Here is a 12,657-nt window from a genome sequence, read left to right as displayed (position 1 = left end):
GCCCTCAGCATGAGCTACCTTTCATTGTTATAATCTCTCTGCACCATCTGGACCTCTATAAAGATGTTGGTCTCAGCGGTGAAATGAAAGACAAGGAGAATACTAAATAAAACTTACATAGTGAGAGAAAATTGTTATTGTTGATGCTAATCATAAGTATATCTTTTGAGCTTTTCACCTAAGGATATTAAAAGATTCTCTCGGCACTAATCTTGGTCTCAAAGTTTTAGGATTGATGGCCATATTACTATATAAGGAGGTTAAACATTTGACAAACAGCAGATGAGATGGAGATATGATTTTTTTATTCATTCATTTAATAAACATTGGTATATACTGTGTAGAGATGATGGTCTAAGTAGTCTGACAATGTAATGTATCATTCAATCTGAAACCCCAGTAAGAGTTAAGGGGGAGCTATTCATAGTTTTACTAGGATAAGAGACATATAAACTAGGACCATCCTAGACAAGCCAGGAAGTAGTGCCATCTTATTTCTTGACAATGAAAACATGCTACTAGGTCTTAAAGTTTACAACAGCTCAAACGTGCATTCTCTGTCTTTGCTCAAGTGTCAATGTCAAGTTGAAATCCTCAGCCATGCTATATAGCCCTAACTAAAATGGCAGCAGCCCCAGTATTCCTTAATTCTTGCCCCCAGGCTTGTTTCTCTCCAAGGTTATTTATCATCTTCCAATATACTATATAATCTATTTATTTTATTTCTTCCCTATCGCTCTTCATTAGAACATAAGCTCAGTAATGGCAGGGATTTTTGTATGATTTTTTTCATTGCTCTATTCCCAGCATACAGGGTAATATCTGGCACATATTACTGCTAAATAAATGCCCCTGAATGGATGTATTTCTCCATTTTAGAACATCAATTTTGTGTTTGGCACAGTGATACATTTTAGAGGCATAGAAGTCTCTCTGTGCCTTTATGAATCTCCCAAAGTAGTTGGAAGAAATAACTATTCTTACAAGTGAAATAAACAATGATATGTTTCATGATGTCTATAAGGGTTTTGTAAGATTAGTATTTTAGAAGATTACATAATTCAAATATTACCAAAAATATTGAGTAACTAAAGAACCGATAGTCTAATCTTTCATGATACATGATACTTTCATTTTCCTCTTCATCCTGTTTTAATAATGTTTTTTTAAGCAGGCCCCACACCCAACACGGGCTTGAACTCATGACTCTGAGGTCAAACGTTACGTACTCTATTGACTGAGCCAGCCAGGCACCCCTGTCTTAATAAGTTTTAAAGTCACATCACCTTGCATGTAGTAACAAATGAATCATTTGATAAAAATCAAGTATCAAATGGGTTAATAAGAAGTCTTAGTTTTATCTTGAATCAGATTGAAAACATAGCTTTAGAAATTGGAGCATGGCTGCTTAGAAACAATTGCAACAGAAGCATAGTACTAATATTTATTTTCAGTTTTTTTTTTAATTTTTTTTTCAACGTTTTTATTTATTTTTGGGACAGAGAGAGACAGAGCATGAACGGGGGAGGGGCAGAGAGAGAGGGAGACACAGAATCGGAAACAGGCTCCAGGCTCCGAGCCATCAGCCCAGAGCCTGACGCGGGGCTCGAACTCACGGACCGCGAGATCGTGACCTGGCTGAAGTCGGACGCTTAACCCACTGCGCCACCCAGGCGCCCCTAATATTTATTTTCAGTTTTAACATAAGACTCTAAATAAAATAGTCTAAAGGAATGAACTTTTGATGAACCTTTTAAAATTGAAAATTCTCAACTTTCATTCTCTAAGGTGGGGAAGAGGCATCCCTGAACTTGTAGTCCAGAAAACTAGGCCCTTGTTTCTAGAGTTCTGTCTGAAGTAGCTTTGTGATCTTGGGCAGCAGGACACCTCCTAAATTTCTTACATCATTTTTTGACTTATGAGATCATACGTTCTTTAAGGTTCCTGTATTAGTTTCCTAAAGCTGCAGTATTAAAGTACCAAAAACTGAGTGCCTAAAACAATAGAGATTTATTGTCTCACAGTTCTGGAGGCTTGAACTCTGAAATCTAGGTATCAGCATGGCCATGTTGTCCCTGATAGTTTTAGGGAGAATCGTTCTCTGCCTCTTCCAGCTTCTGGTATTTTCTGCTAACCCTTGGTGTTCCCTGGCTTGTGGATGCATCACTGCGGTCACATGGCTGTCTCCCTGTGTGTTACTGCATTGTCTTCCCTCTGCGCATGTCCTGAGTCTATGTCCTAATTCCCCTTTTTTGGAAGTCATACCGGACTAGAGCTTAGCCAGTGATCTAATGTTGTTAACATGATTACCTGTACAAGAACATTACTTCCACATAAGGCCACATTCTGAAGTATTGAAGATTTGGGCCACAACATACTTTTTGGGGGGCAGGGTACAGTTTAACTCATAACAATTAGTTTAGGTTCTACATGACTATAGCTCTAGGTAATATCAAGAAGAATAATGGTAAATTAAAAAAAATATATTGCTTTGATATACTCTCAAATAATTTTTAAAACCATACTTATCTGTTCCTTTACCATTATGTAAATATAAAGATCTCATGGATCATTATGGAAGATGCAATGATTTTCATGATTTATATTTATATTTTTAAAATTCTTTATAACAGTTTTCAGATTAATGTGTAAACTAAAATCATTGTAAACAAACATGATTTAGAAGAGTAAAGATGGATTACAGGATTTATATTGAACTTGGCAGTTTGGTAGTAGACAACAAAACTTCTATAAAATTTAAGCAGCTTTTTTTTTTCAGCCATTTATTCCCCGCCACTTCATAAGAACAAGCTAGATGGGGATAATTTTTAGCTGTGTTTCACTCAGACAGAAATCTCAAGAGGCCAGTAATACAGAATATTGAAGGATTGGTAACATAATAGAATTCCAAATTAGTAACCAAAGTAAAGAAATCAACTCAGTGTGGATTACCATGAATTCAAATTTAGAAATTTCTAGGAATACTTCTGAAAAGGACTTCTATACAAAATTTCTGTTTCCTTGTAAAAATGGAATTATTTCATTTTATAATAACTATGTTTCATAAATGTCAAGCACATTGAACCACTTAAATCTGTTAAAACTTATTGTTTATTTTTCTGACTTACATAAAAATATTTTTGCATGCATCTCTAATGTAATAAAAAATATTTCCTTCTTACTATTATTATAGAAAATACTATTCAGAAATAGTGGTAATTTAATTGATCACTGCTAGGGCTAAATGCTTCTCAGGTATAGAACCTAGCAAATTGCCAGTGATATCCACACAGTAAGGTTTAATTTTTTCAAGATATTAGAATAGGTAATATATATCTTAATTTGTACTTTTTCTCATAATTTTAATTCTTTTCAAATATTAGTCAAATCAAACTCAATTTCATTTCAGACCTCCAGAAACATGTGGTCAAAAGAGTTGTGCAAATCCACTAGCCCCTTTGCCATCTTCACTGAGATTTAAAAAGCTGTTAGCAGAAGTTGTGTGTGAAGCCTCCTTTGGGCATATCTAATATGTTTTCTTCTGAAAGGCCCATTAATCTCTGATGCATGATGGGAAATGGTCTTAGTAGAAGAATGCTCCTGAACTCTTGTTACCAGAGATTCTAACACATTGCTGACTCAGTTCATTTCTTATCTCGGTGAAGAGAAAGCATGTGTTATGACATTGTGTGCGTGTCCTAATCCAAGATCATTCCACTATCTTTTCTCCTAAAATAGTATTTTTTAAGTGCATATCTTTTTTTGTTTTACCATTGCCATTGTTCTTATTTGCCACTTCTCAGAGTGCATACCTGAGAATGATTTATTCATTTTGGTGGGTTCATTGTGTTGTGTCCATGTTAAGAATCTTTCTGATTCTTAGTGGGGGTGGCAAGAAGGGAAGGGGAACGAATGTTGGTTTGAAAATGATATGAACCATGAGAGAATGCTCTTTCTGACACTCCTTTATTTCATGCAACCCATCCTTATAGTCTACAAAATGTATAATCTAACAAGCATGTTTTTAAGACATAAAAGTTTCCTTTCATCAACATGCTGCTGTCTTTCTCACTGCTGCTGATATATGTCTCTGATCAATAGTCAATTCAAACATATTTGTAGAACGTTCTACTATATAACTAACATATGACTATGCAATGTGATATGTTTATGTAAGTATAGAAATGGTATTTTTGGTATTTTTCATCTGGTTGACTATTTTTTTCTTATATCTTGATTTTTTAGTATTACTGTCTCCATTCCTTAGTGTCCCTCTGTTTTGCTTAATCAGAAAACAAAGTTATGAGTTAAGATAATAATTCAACATTGTTTAGCTTACAAAATGAAGAGAAATTTTTAAAGCGGGGCCATCTTTATAGAAATGTAACTTTGCATTTCAACTACAAAATCAACATAGAAAAGTAAAACATTGGAGTATTTGAGTTCCAACATGAGATCATTTAACTTCATAGCTTGAACTTCTTTATCTGTAAAAATGAATTCTCAGAACTGACCTATCTGATTTTGGTTTGTGACACTTGGAAGAAATAAGTTTTCAATAATGTATTTGCTGTAAGTGTACTTGCTATTATTTCAAAATGCAATTATATATAAATCTCCAAAGCTTGAGGTTTTTATTTTTTTTTTTAATTTTTATTTACTTATTGTTTAAATAGCCTTCACGCCCAGAGTGGAGCCCAGTGTAGGCTTCAACTCATGATCCTGAGATCAAGACCTGAGCAGAGATTGAAAGTTATATGCATAATCGACTGAACCACTCAGGTGCCCCCAATGTTTGAGGTTTTTGAATATTTTTAATATATCTCAAAAATTACAATGTAAATAAATAGATATGTAGATTTGGAAAAAAAAAACATTTGACCTAACCTCAGCTTTGTAAGATAGTACTGTATAAAAATTGTTATCCGTATACAATAAGCAAAATACTATTGGAAATATGAAGTAGGATCATGTTTTAAAACTTTTTAAAGTTCATTTACTTATTTTGAGAGAGACAGAGACAGTGTGAGTGGGGGAGGGACAGAGAGAAAGAGGGAGAGAGAGAGAGAGAGAGAGAGAGAGAGAATCCCAAGCAGGCTCTGCAGCACCGTCAGTGCAGAGTTCAATGTGGGGCTCGAACTCACGACACCACAAGATCATGATCTGAGAGGAAACCAAGAGTAGGATGCCAAACCGAATGAGCCACCCAGGCACCCCGAAGTAGGATAATTTTCAATGATTCTTTGGAAATAGGATATGAATACTCAATTGTGTTTTTATGAAAAATTAAATTTTTTCATGAAAAGAAAAAGGGCTGTTGGAGTTTTCACCAAAAGTGAAGATACTATCATAATTCTTAATAGGATGAATGCATTTTTGATGATAATTTTGTCTTGTGGAATTTTTAGAACATCTAGCTAATTGAGAAAAATTTAACTGTAAATATTAAGAATGCCAATCTATTTTTTTTCTGTAATATTTGCTTAAATGACTATTGTGAGAAAGTCTTCAATAGTAAAGTTGAAATCAGGTACCAACTTACATATGCCAAGTTAAATACTACTGTCAGAATCTGAGTTGATGAAATCTATCATCAAGTGCTGCATAATAGAAATCTCTCAAGTGCCACTTCTAACCATCATGAACATGTTCAGTATCTAGCAATACAATCTTTCATATTGTAAGCATTTACATGGTTTTGTTGGCTTAAATCATTTCTCCAATTTAGAGATATAGGAAATTAAGTTACAAACTTATGGATTATATAATTTTTAGTTTATATATAACAAACTATAATTTAAAATACAAATTATAGGGGCTCCTGGGTGGCTCAGTCAGTTAAACATCTGACTTCAGCTCAGGTCATGATCTCACAGTTCATGAGGTCAAACACTGATTCAAGTGAGTACCACCTCTCTCTCTCTCTCTCTCTCTCTCTCTCTCTCTCTCTCTGCCCCTCATGGGATTCTGCCCCTGTGTCCCTCTGTCTCTGCCCTGTGCTCACTCCCACCCTCTCGAAAGGAAGGAAGGAAGGAAGGAAGGAAGGAAGGAAGGAAGGAAGAAAGACAGGAAGGAAAAAAGGAAGAAAGGAAGAAAGGAGGAAAGGGAAAGAAAGGGAAACAAAGAAAGAAAATACAAATTTTATTTACAAGTAACTTTATAGTATTAGTTTGTTATGCCACTTTAAATACATTAACTATATGGAAATATTAATTTATAATAAATATATAAACTATATATTATAAAAGATAAAGAAAAATGTTATTTGATATCATTTCAGAAATGATATTTTTAAACCCAAATTAAGACATGTTATGTGGCAAATGTAAATATAGTTATGGAGACACAATGACAAGCTTTTGAAATAAAGACTGGCCCAGGATATCCATTTTTCTAGAAGGATTGAGGCTTTTGTTCTCAGAAGATCAGTAGCATGGGGGCACTGGGTGGCTCACTTGGTTGGGCGTCTGACGTCAGCTCAGGTCATGATCTCATGGTCTGTGAGTTCAAGCCCGGCATCCGGCTCTGTGCTGACAGCTCAGAGCCTGGAGCCTGCTTCAGTTTCTGTGTTTCCCTGGCTCTCTGCCCCTCCCCTGCTTGGGCTCTGTCTCTCTCTGTCTCAAAAATAAATTAAAACATTTTTAAAAATTGTAAAAAAAAAAGAAAAAAAAAAGAAGAACAGTAACATGGACGGGAAGAAAACTGGCAGTCTTCAGGCAAATATGGCACACAGAAAAGGTTAGTTTGGCTGATAAAGTGACTTTTTTCCCTTCTTTTTTCTTCTCCTTTTTTTATTTGAATGTTTTTTAGCACAGCATGAATTCTCCACTTTGCCATGGGTCCCACCCCTCTCTACTTAACCTTTTAAGCCTTGACCCTGGGTGTACTCTAGAGGGAGGCCGGTATGCACATAGAAGTGCTAAGTTTTCCCGGAGACCCAGCTGTGCCAGGGAAGGAAATGAGATGCATGTTTCTTAGTGGGAAGGTAGTTATCACTTTAGTGGTCAACCATAGTTATCTCTCAATTAAGCACATACTTGTACCAGCCTCTTGTTAGACTAGATACATATGTACAAGTAAGGCAAAGAAGTTCCTAACAGTCCTGGCATGCAATTTATTTGATGAAAAGGGAAAAGAACCAACTTATATAATGCATGAAACAATATTAAAAGAGGAGTACAGAGAAAAAAAGCAAAATAGTGTAATTGTTGTACATGACCTCTACCCTTAAGGAGCTCATTATGTAGTTGCAGAGATGAAACCAGCATCAACACAGCCTGCTAAAATGCATATGATAGGTCACAGGAAGGAGAGGTTGTATAGAAGAAATTCCTCAAGTGTTGTAGAGGAGGTGGAGCTTGAATTTGTATGAAAAATGATTAGTATTTGCATGCTGTAAGGAAAGGAAGGTATTATTAATCTTGGTGCTAGCAATACAACATAAGCAAGGAGGACTTAAATGATATTTCTAATGTCTTTATGTCTTGAATCTCTTTATGCCTTGAACAATATCTAGAAGATAAAAAAAAAGAATCATCTTGCTTCTTATCTATTAAATTGACACCAACCTGTTGTGGAAAGCTGTGAATTATGCAAATGGTGATTGTTAATAGCTGTCGTAACCAATTGTTTATTGAGCAACTGATATGTGCTGGCTACCATGCTAAATGTTTTATAAAATTTGTGACATTTAAATCTTTCAGTAGCATCATAAGTTAAAATTCTTTTTCCAGAATTCATAAGTTAAGAAAGTGAGCCTCACTAGGGTGAAATTACTTGTCCAAGTTAACAGCCTGAATTCTTACCTATTCTTCTCTGACACAAATGTTATTTCTTCCCTAAACCTTTATGTTATATTTCCTCAACCAAATGCAAAGAAGATGATCAGTTTCCAATTAAATAATTGATTGATCTCACCCATATGATCTCTTTATGCCAATCTTCAGAATATTCAGTTGGATTCTTACTTGGCTATAAGTAGATATAGAAGGTTAGATAGAAGGTTAGATAGAAGTAGATATAGAAGGTTATACACTTCTATTGTTTCCTAAGAACTATTATACATTATTCATTAGTTCATTCTTCAATTACAGAACATTAACACCTATTAAGTAGCAGGCATTGTGTTTTCCCCTGGGAATACAGTGATAACCAGGGTGGACTTCTTTTTACAGAGCAAAGTGTCATTAAGGTGATGAGGCTGTGCAGGGTATCTTTAGGATTTATACTTTTTAACATTGAAAACTCAGACATGACTGTGCACTCTGGATGTTGACTTTGAATTGTTGTTCAAGACGATTTATTTCAGTTATATCTGATTTTTAAATCTTACATAAATGAATCGGTATCTATAGATATTGCTACAATCAGTATCTGTTGGCCCCAAAATTTCTTATAATGGTGATTCTTTAGTGACTTAAATATTTTTCCTATAAAAACCTGAAGGATCCTCAAGTTTGTATCCTAGATCAAGATTATAGAAAACCACAGAAGGAAAATAGGAACAAAACATTTTTAAAGTGAAAAATAAAACCTGTTCTATTACTATGAATGATTAAAGCCAGAGACATGCCTCTTTTTCTTATTAAATTCCAAAACTATAACTATGCAACTCATTTTATGGTTTACAGTAACTGATAGCATGTTTTCATATTTAGCAGATGTGAAGAGAATATTAAAGTTCTCAAGCATCACAATTTAGGTATTAGAACATAAGAATTAACAGAGGCCTTTAACTATTACTATTACCTTTATCTAATTTCAAGAATTAAGATCAAGAGATTTGGTGATGTGCCCAAAATTGTCAGTATTTTACAGACTAAGAAAATAGGACTCGGGGCGCCTGGGTGGCACAGTCGGTTAAGCGTCCGACTTCAGCCAGGTCACGATCTCGCGGTCCGTGAGTTCGAGCCCCGCGTCAGGCTCTGGGCTGATGGCTCAGAGCCTGGAGCCTGTTTCCGATTCTGTGTTTCCCTCTCTCTCCGCCCCTGCCCCGTTCATGCTCTGTCTCTCTCTGTCCCAAAAATAAATAAACGTTGAAAAAAAAATTTAAAAAAAAAAAGAAAATAGGACTCAAAGCTTACATTACCTGCCCCAAAACAATCTATTTCTTTAAGAAAAAAAGAGCTTGAATTCTAACCCACTATCCTTGTCTGATTTGGGCTGAAATGTTCTTCCACACGTGTGTATTTGGGCAGCATAAATGAATGTGATTATGCTGATTTTTCTAGCATTTAAAGATTATTTTTACTTCTGGAGATTTATTATTCACTTAGAATTAAAATAATTAATTATCTCAAAGTTTAATTTTGAATGTTTATAACCATATTTCCTCGGAGAATTTTAATATTCTCAAAGCAAATGTCATCTACTGGCATGCCAATTATCATTACTATTGGAAACATTTACATTCTTTAAGTCACGGGATAAGATTAATCTACTAGAATTTACTTTTGAAATAAAATTAAACATTCTTTTAGAACCAATAGCAGAATTCCCTTAACTAAATATAAAAATATTTTAAATGTAATTGTCTCTTTATTGTTGAAAAAACAAGACAGGATTACGTAAGAAATTGAAAGTAAAGGTCAAACATCATTTTCTTTGGTAGGCCTTTTAGTTTGCCTAAATGCAATCTTATTTTAAGGATATAACTAGATTTTCATCTCTATCATATTATTCCATATTGCACTTAGGAGTTTAAATCTTTTTGAGGAGACAGTCTAAAAGGTGACTCCTTTAAGATCAATTGTGGTTTATGAGCCCTGTTTGAATTACAAAAATTATAGGGAAGGTGAGACTACAGAGTAGAAGATACCCCATCTGAAAGCAGTTTTGAAAAGTAAGCTCTCCCTGGGCTGTCTGAGGTTATCTGTATTATTCACAGAAAATACAGATCTAAGGGAAACCCTAGTAATTTCTTTGCCTTTCTGATATGAAAGAGGACAAATCTAATAGCCTGGTTTGCCCTGCTAAAGAGCAGGGAAGGACAGTATAAAAGTAGGCTACAAAGACATTGACTGAATCATAGAGCATTACAGCTGTAAGAAGTGGGGATGGCCTCTCTAGTTCACTGTTTCTCAAAGTGTGATCTAAGGATTATCTGGCTGAGCATCATTAGGGCTCTTTATTACAAAGGAATAAAAGTAGCTTGGAGCTGTAACCCAGACCTGGTGTTGAGCCCTACCTAAGAATTTAAGTTACATACACACAAACGCGCGCTCACACACACACACACACACACACACACACACACACGTACACAGAGAAGGAAAGGGAGAAAGGGGGGCAGAGGGAGAGAGAGGATGAGAGGAAAAATATAGTAAAGATTAGAACTACTTATCTGGGGTGCCTGGGTGGCTCAGTCAGTTAAGTGTCTGACTTCAGCTCAGGTCATGATCTCATGATTCGTGAGTTTGAGCCTTGCTCAAAGCAGGCGTGAGCAGGCTCTGTGCTGACAGCTTGGAGCCTGGAGCCTGCTTCAGATTCTGTGTCTCCCTCTCTCTCTCTGCCCTCCCTTGCTCTCTCTCTCTCTCTCTCTCTCTCTGTGTGTGTGTGTGTGTGTGTGTGTGTGTGTGTGTGTCCTTCTCTCTCAAAAATAAACACTTTTTTTTAAAAAAAGAGCTACTTATCTAATCCAGAAACTTCATTTTACAAATGAGTAAACTAAGGCCCAAAATGATTTAATAATTTACATGAAATTACCTCGTTTGTTATCAGCACCCTTCAAATCCAGATTTTCAGACTTTTTATACCAATGATTCCCGTCTTAATTCAACAATCATAATGGCACATGAAATTGGTCTGATCATTTAGACTACTTTTTTGAAAAGGTTGTCTTAGTTTGAAAGGCCACCATGGATTGATTTTGTTGTGGTTGTTTCTTTCCTCATGAAATTCAAGCAGTTGAATTGTTTTTAAACCCACATGAAAGAAACTGAGCAACAGATCTTCAAAATTGGAAAACCAGTTAATTGTCTGAGAAGTCCAAGATGTACTCATGAGCCCCATTTTGATAAATTGAGAAAACATTATTCACTGATGATTTATTATTGTCCCTGTTCATCTAGAGAACATATTCATTCAGATTATGAAAACTGATTATAAATAATCTTAAAAGGTAGGAACAACACCATCCCATGATCAGTTTATTTGAATGTTTTTTATTTAGTCTCTCGTTTTTTTTTTAATGTTTATTTATTTTTGACAGAGAGAGAGAGAGAGAGAGACAGAGAGACAGAGAGACAGAGAGACAGAGACAGAGACAGAGCATGAGCAGGGGAGGGGCAGAGAGAGAGGGAGACACAGAATCCGAAGCAGGCTCCAGGCTCTGAGCTGTCAGTACAAAGCCTGAAGCGGGCCTCAAACTCACAGACCGTGAGATCATGACCTGAGCTGAAGTCGGACTCTTAACTGACTGAGCCACCCAGGTGCCCCTTTTTAGTCTCTTAACTATTCCTTACTTTCCTAACAAGCCCAGCTGGGTATTCAGCCATCTCAGTTGGTACCCATGTAAACTTGCTAATAGATTTGATAACTAATTTTGCATCGCATATTTTGTAGAGCATAGTACAAATTAGTTTTAATTGTTGGGTAGAAAAGGTTCTAACCTTTTTTTGTTGTTTTTTTAATAGAGAAATAATACTAATTTATAAGACTCAGAATGCAAATTAATGCCAGCATTGAAACACTTGCTTTGCATCTGTGTGTTTCCTTACAGATGTAATTATTGTGTTCTTAAGTTAGCATAAAATAAAATTGACTTGTAGGGATGGAGTAGGGAATTCTATAAATTTTAACACATGAATAGATTTGTATAGCCACCAACACAATTGAGATTAAAGAATGTTAGTTCTATCACCCAAAAAACATCCTGTGCTTTCATTTTGTGGGTATACCATGCTTCCACCTTTAACCACCAGCATCTGCTGAACTATCTGCTATCACAATAGTTGTATCTTTTTGTGAATATCATTATAAATGAAATCATTCTGTATATCACTGATTTCTTTCTCTCAGCATTGCCTTTGCAATTCACGCACTTTGTGTGTGTCAATAGTTTGCTCCTTTTTTGTTGCTGAATATCAGTATGTCTTGAAGAGATAAACCACAGTTTGTATATCTATTCACCTGGTGGGGAAAATTTAAGTTTCCTGTCATTGATGATTGTGAATAGAGCAGCTTTAAATATTGATATATAAATCTTCATATGGATGGATGCTTTCCTTTCTCTTAAGATAAATACCTAAGAGTAGGGTTGGGTCATATGGTAAATGTAATTTTAACTTTATAAGAAGTAGCTGGAACATTTTCATAGTAACTATAACATTTTGCATTCTCCACAGTGTGTTAGTGTTCCAGTTGTTCCACATCCTTGCCAAAACTTAGTATTATCAGTACTTTTCATTTAGTGGTATTTCGTTGTAGTGTTAATATGCATTTTTCTAATGGCTAATGATTTTTTAATGTGTAATTTGTTTTGTAGTTTCAACTTTTTATTTAAATTTCGGCTAGTTAGTACACAGTGTAATATTAGTTTCAGGTGTAGAAGTTAGTGATTCATAACTTACATACAACACCCAGTGTAATGGCTCTTGGTATTGAATATTTTTTTTCCTGTGCTTAAGTTTCCAACTGTATATCCAATCTGGTAAAGTG

General features: G+C 35.3%; 1 protein-coding gene across 19 annotated transcripts in view; it reads left to right on the top strand.

Moving 5' to 3' along the window:
- NRXN1 (neurexin 1) overlaps window positions 1-12,657 on the top strand; it is a 1,138,108-nt gene that overhangs the window by 197,940 nt on the left and 927,511 nt on the right. The window contains exon 6 of one of the 19 annotated variants that reach the window (XM_047068157.1): window positions 2,353-2,393. The exons of the other annotated variants lie outside the window; for them this stretch is intronic. Within the exon in view, the coding sequence (XP_046924113.1) occupies window positions 2,353-2,393 (41 nt within the window). The remainder of the gene's footprint in view (window positions 1-2,352; window positions 2,394-12,657) is intronic. 19 annotated transcript variants of the gene reach the window in all.

This window comes from Lynx rufus, unplaced genomic scaffold (assembly GCF_022079265.1).
Source record: "Lynx rufus isolate CCGP_SWC_20201006 ecotype Redwood Valley unplaced genomic scaffold, mLynRuf1.p SCAF_8, whole genome shotgun sequence".
Lineage (NCBI taxonomy): Eukaryota > Metazoa > Chordata > Mammalia > Carnivora > Felidae > Lynx > Lynx rufus.
The sequence above is the reverse complement of the archived record's forward strand: the minus strand, read 5'-3'. Positions and strand labels throughout refer to the sequence as shown.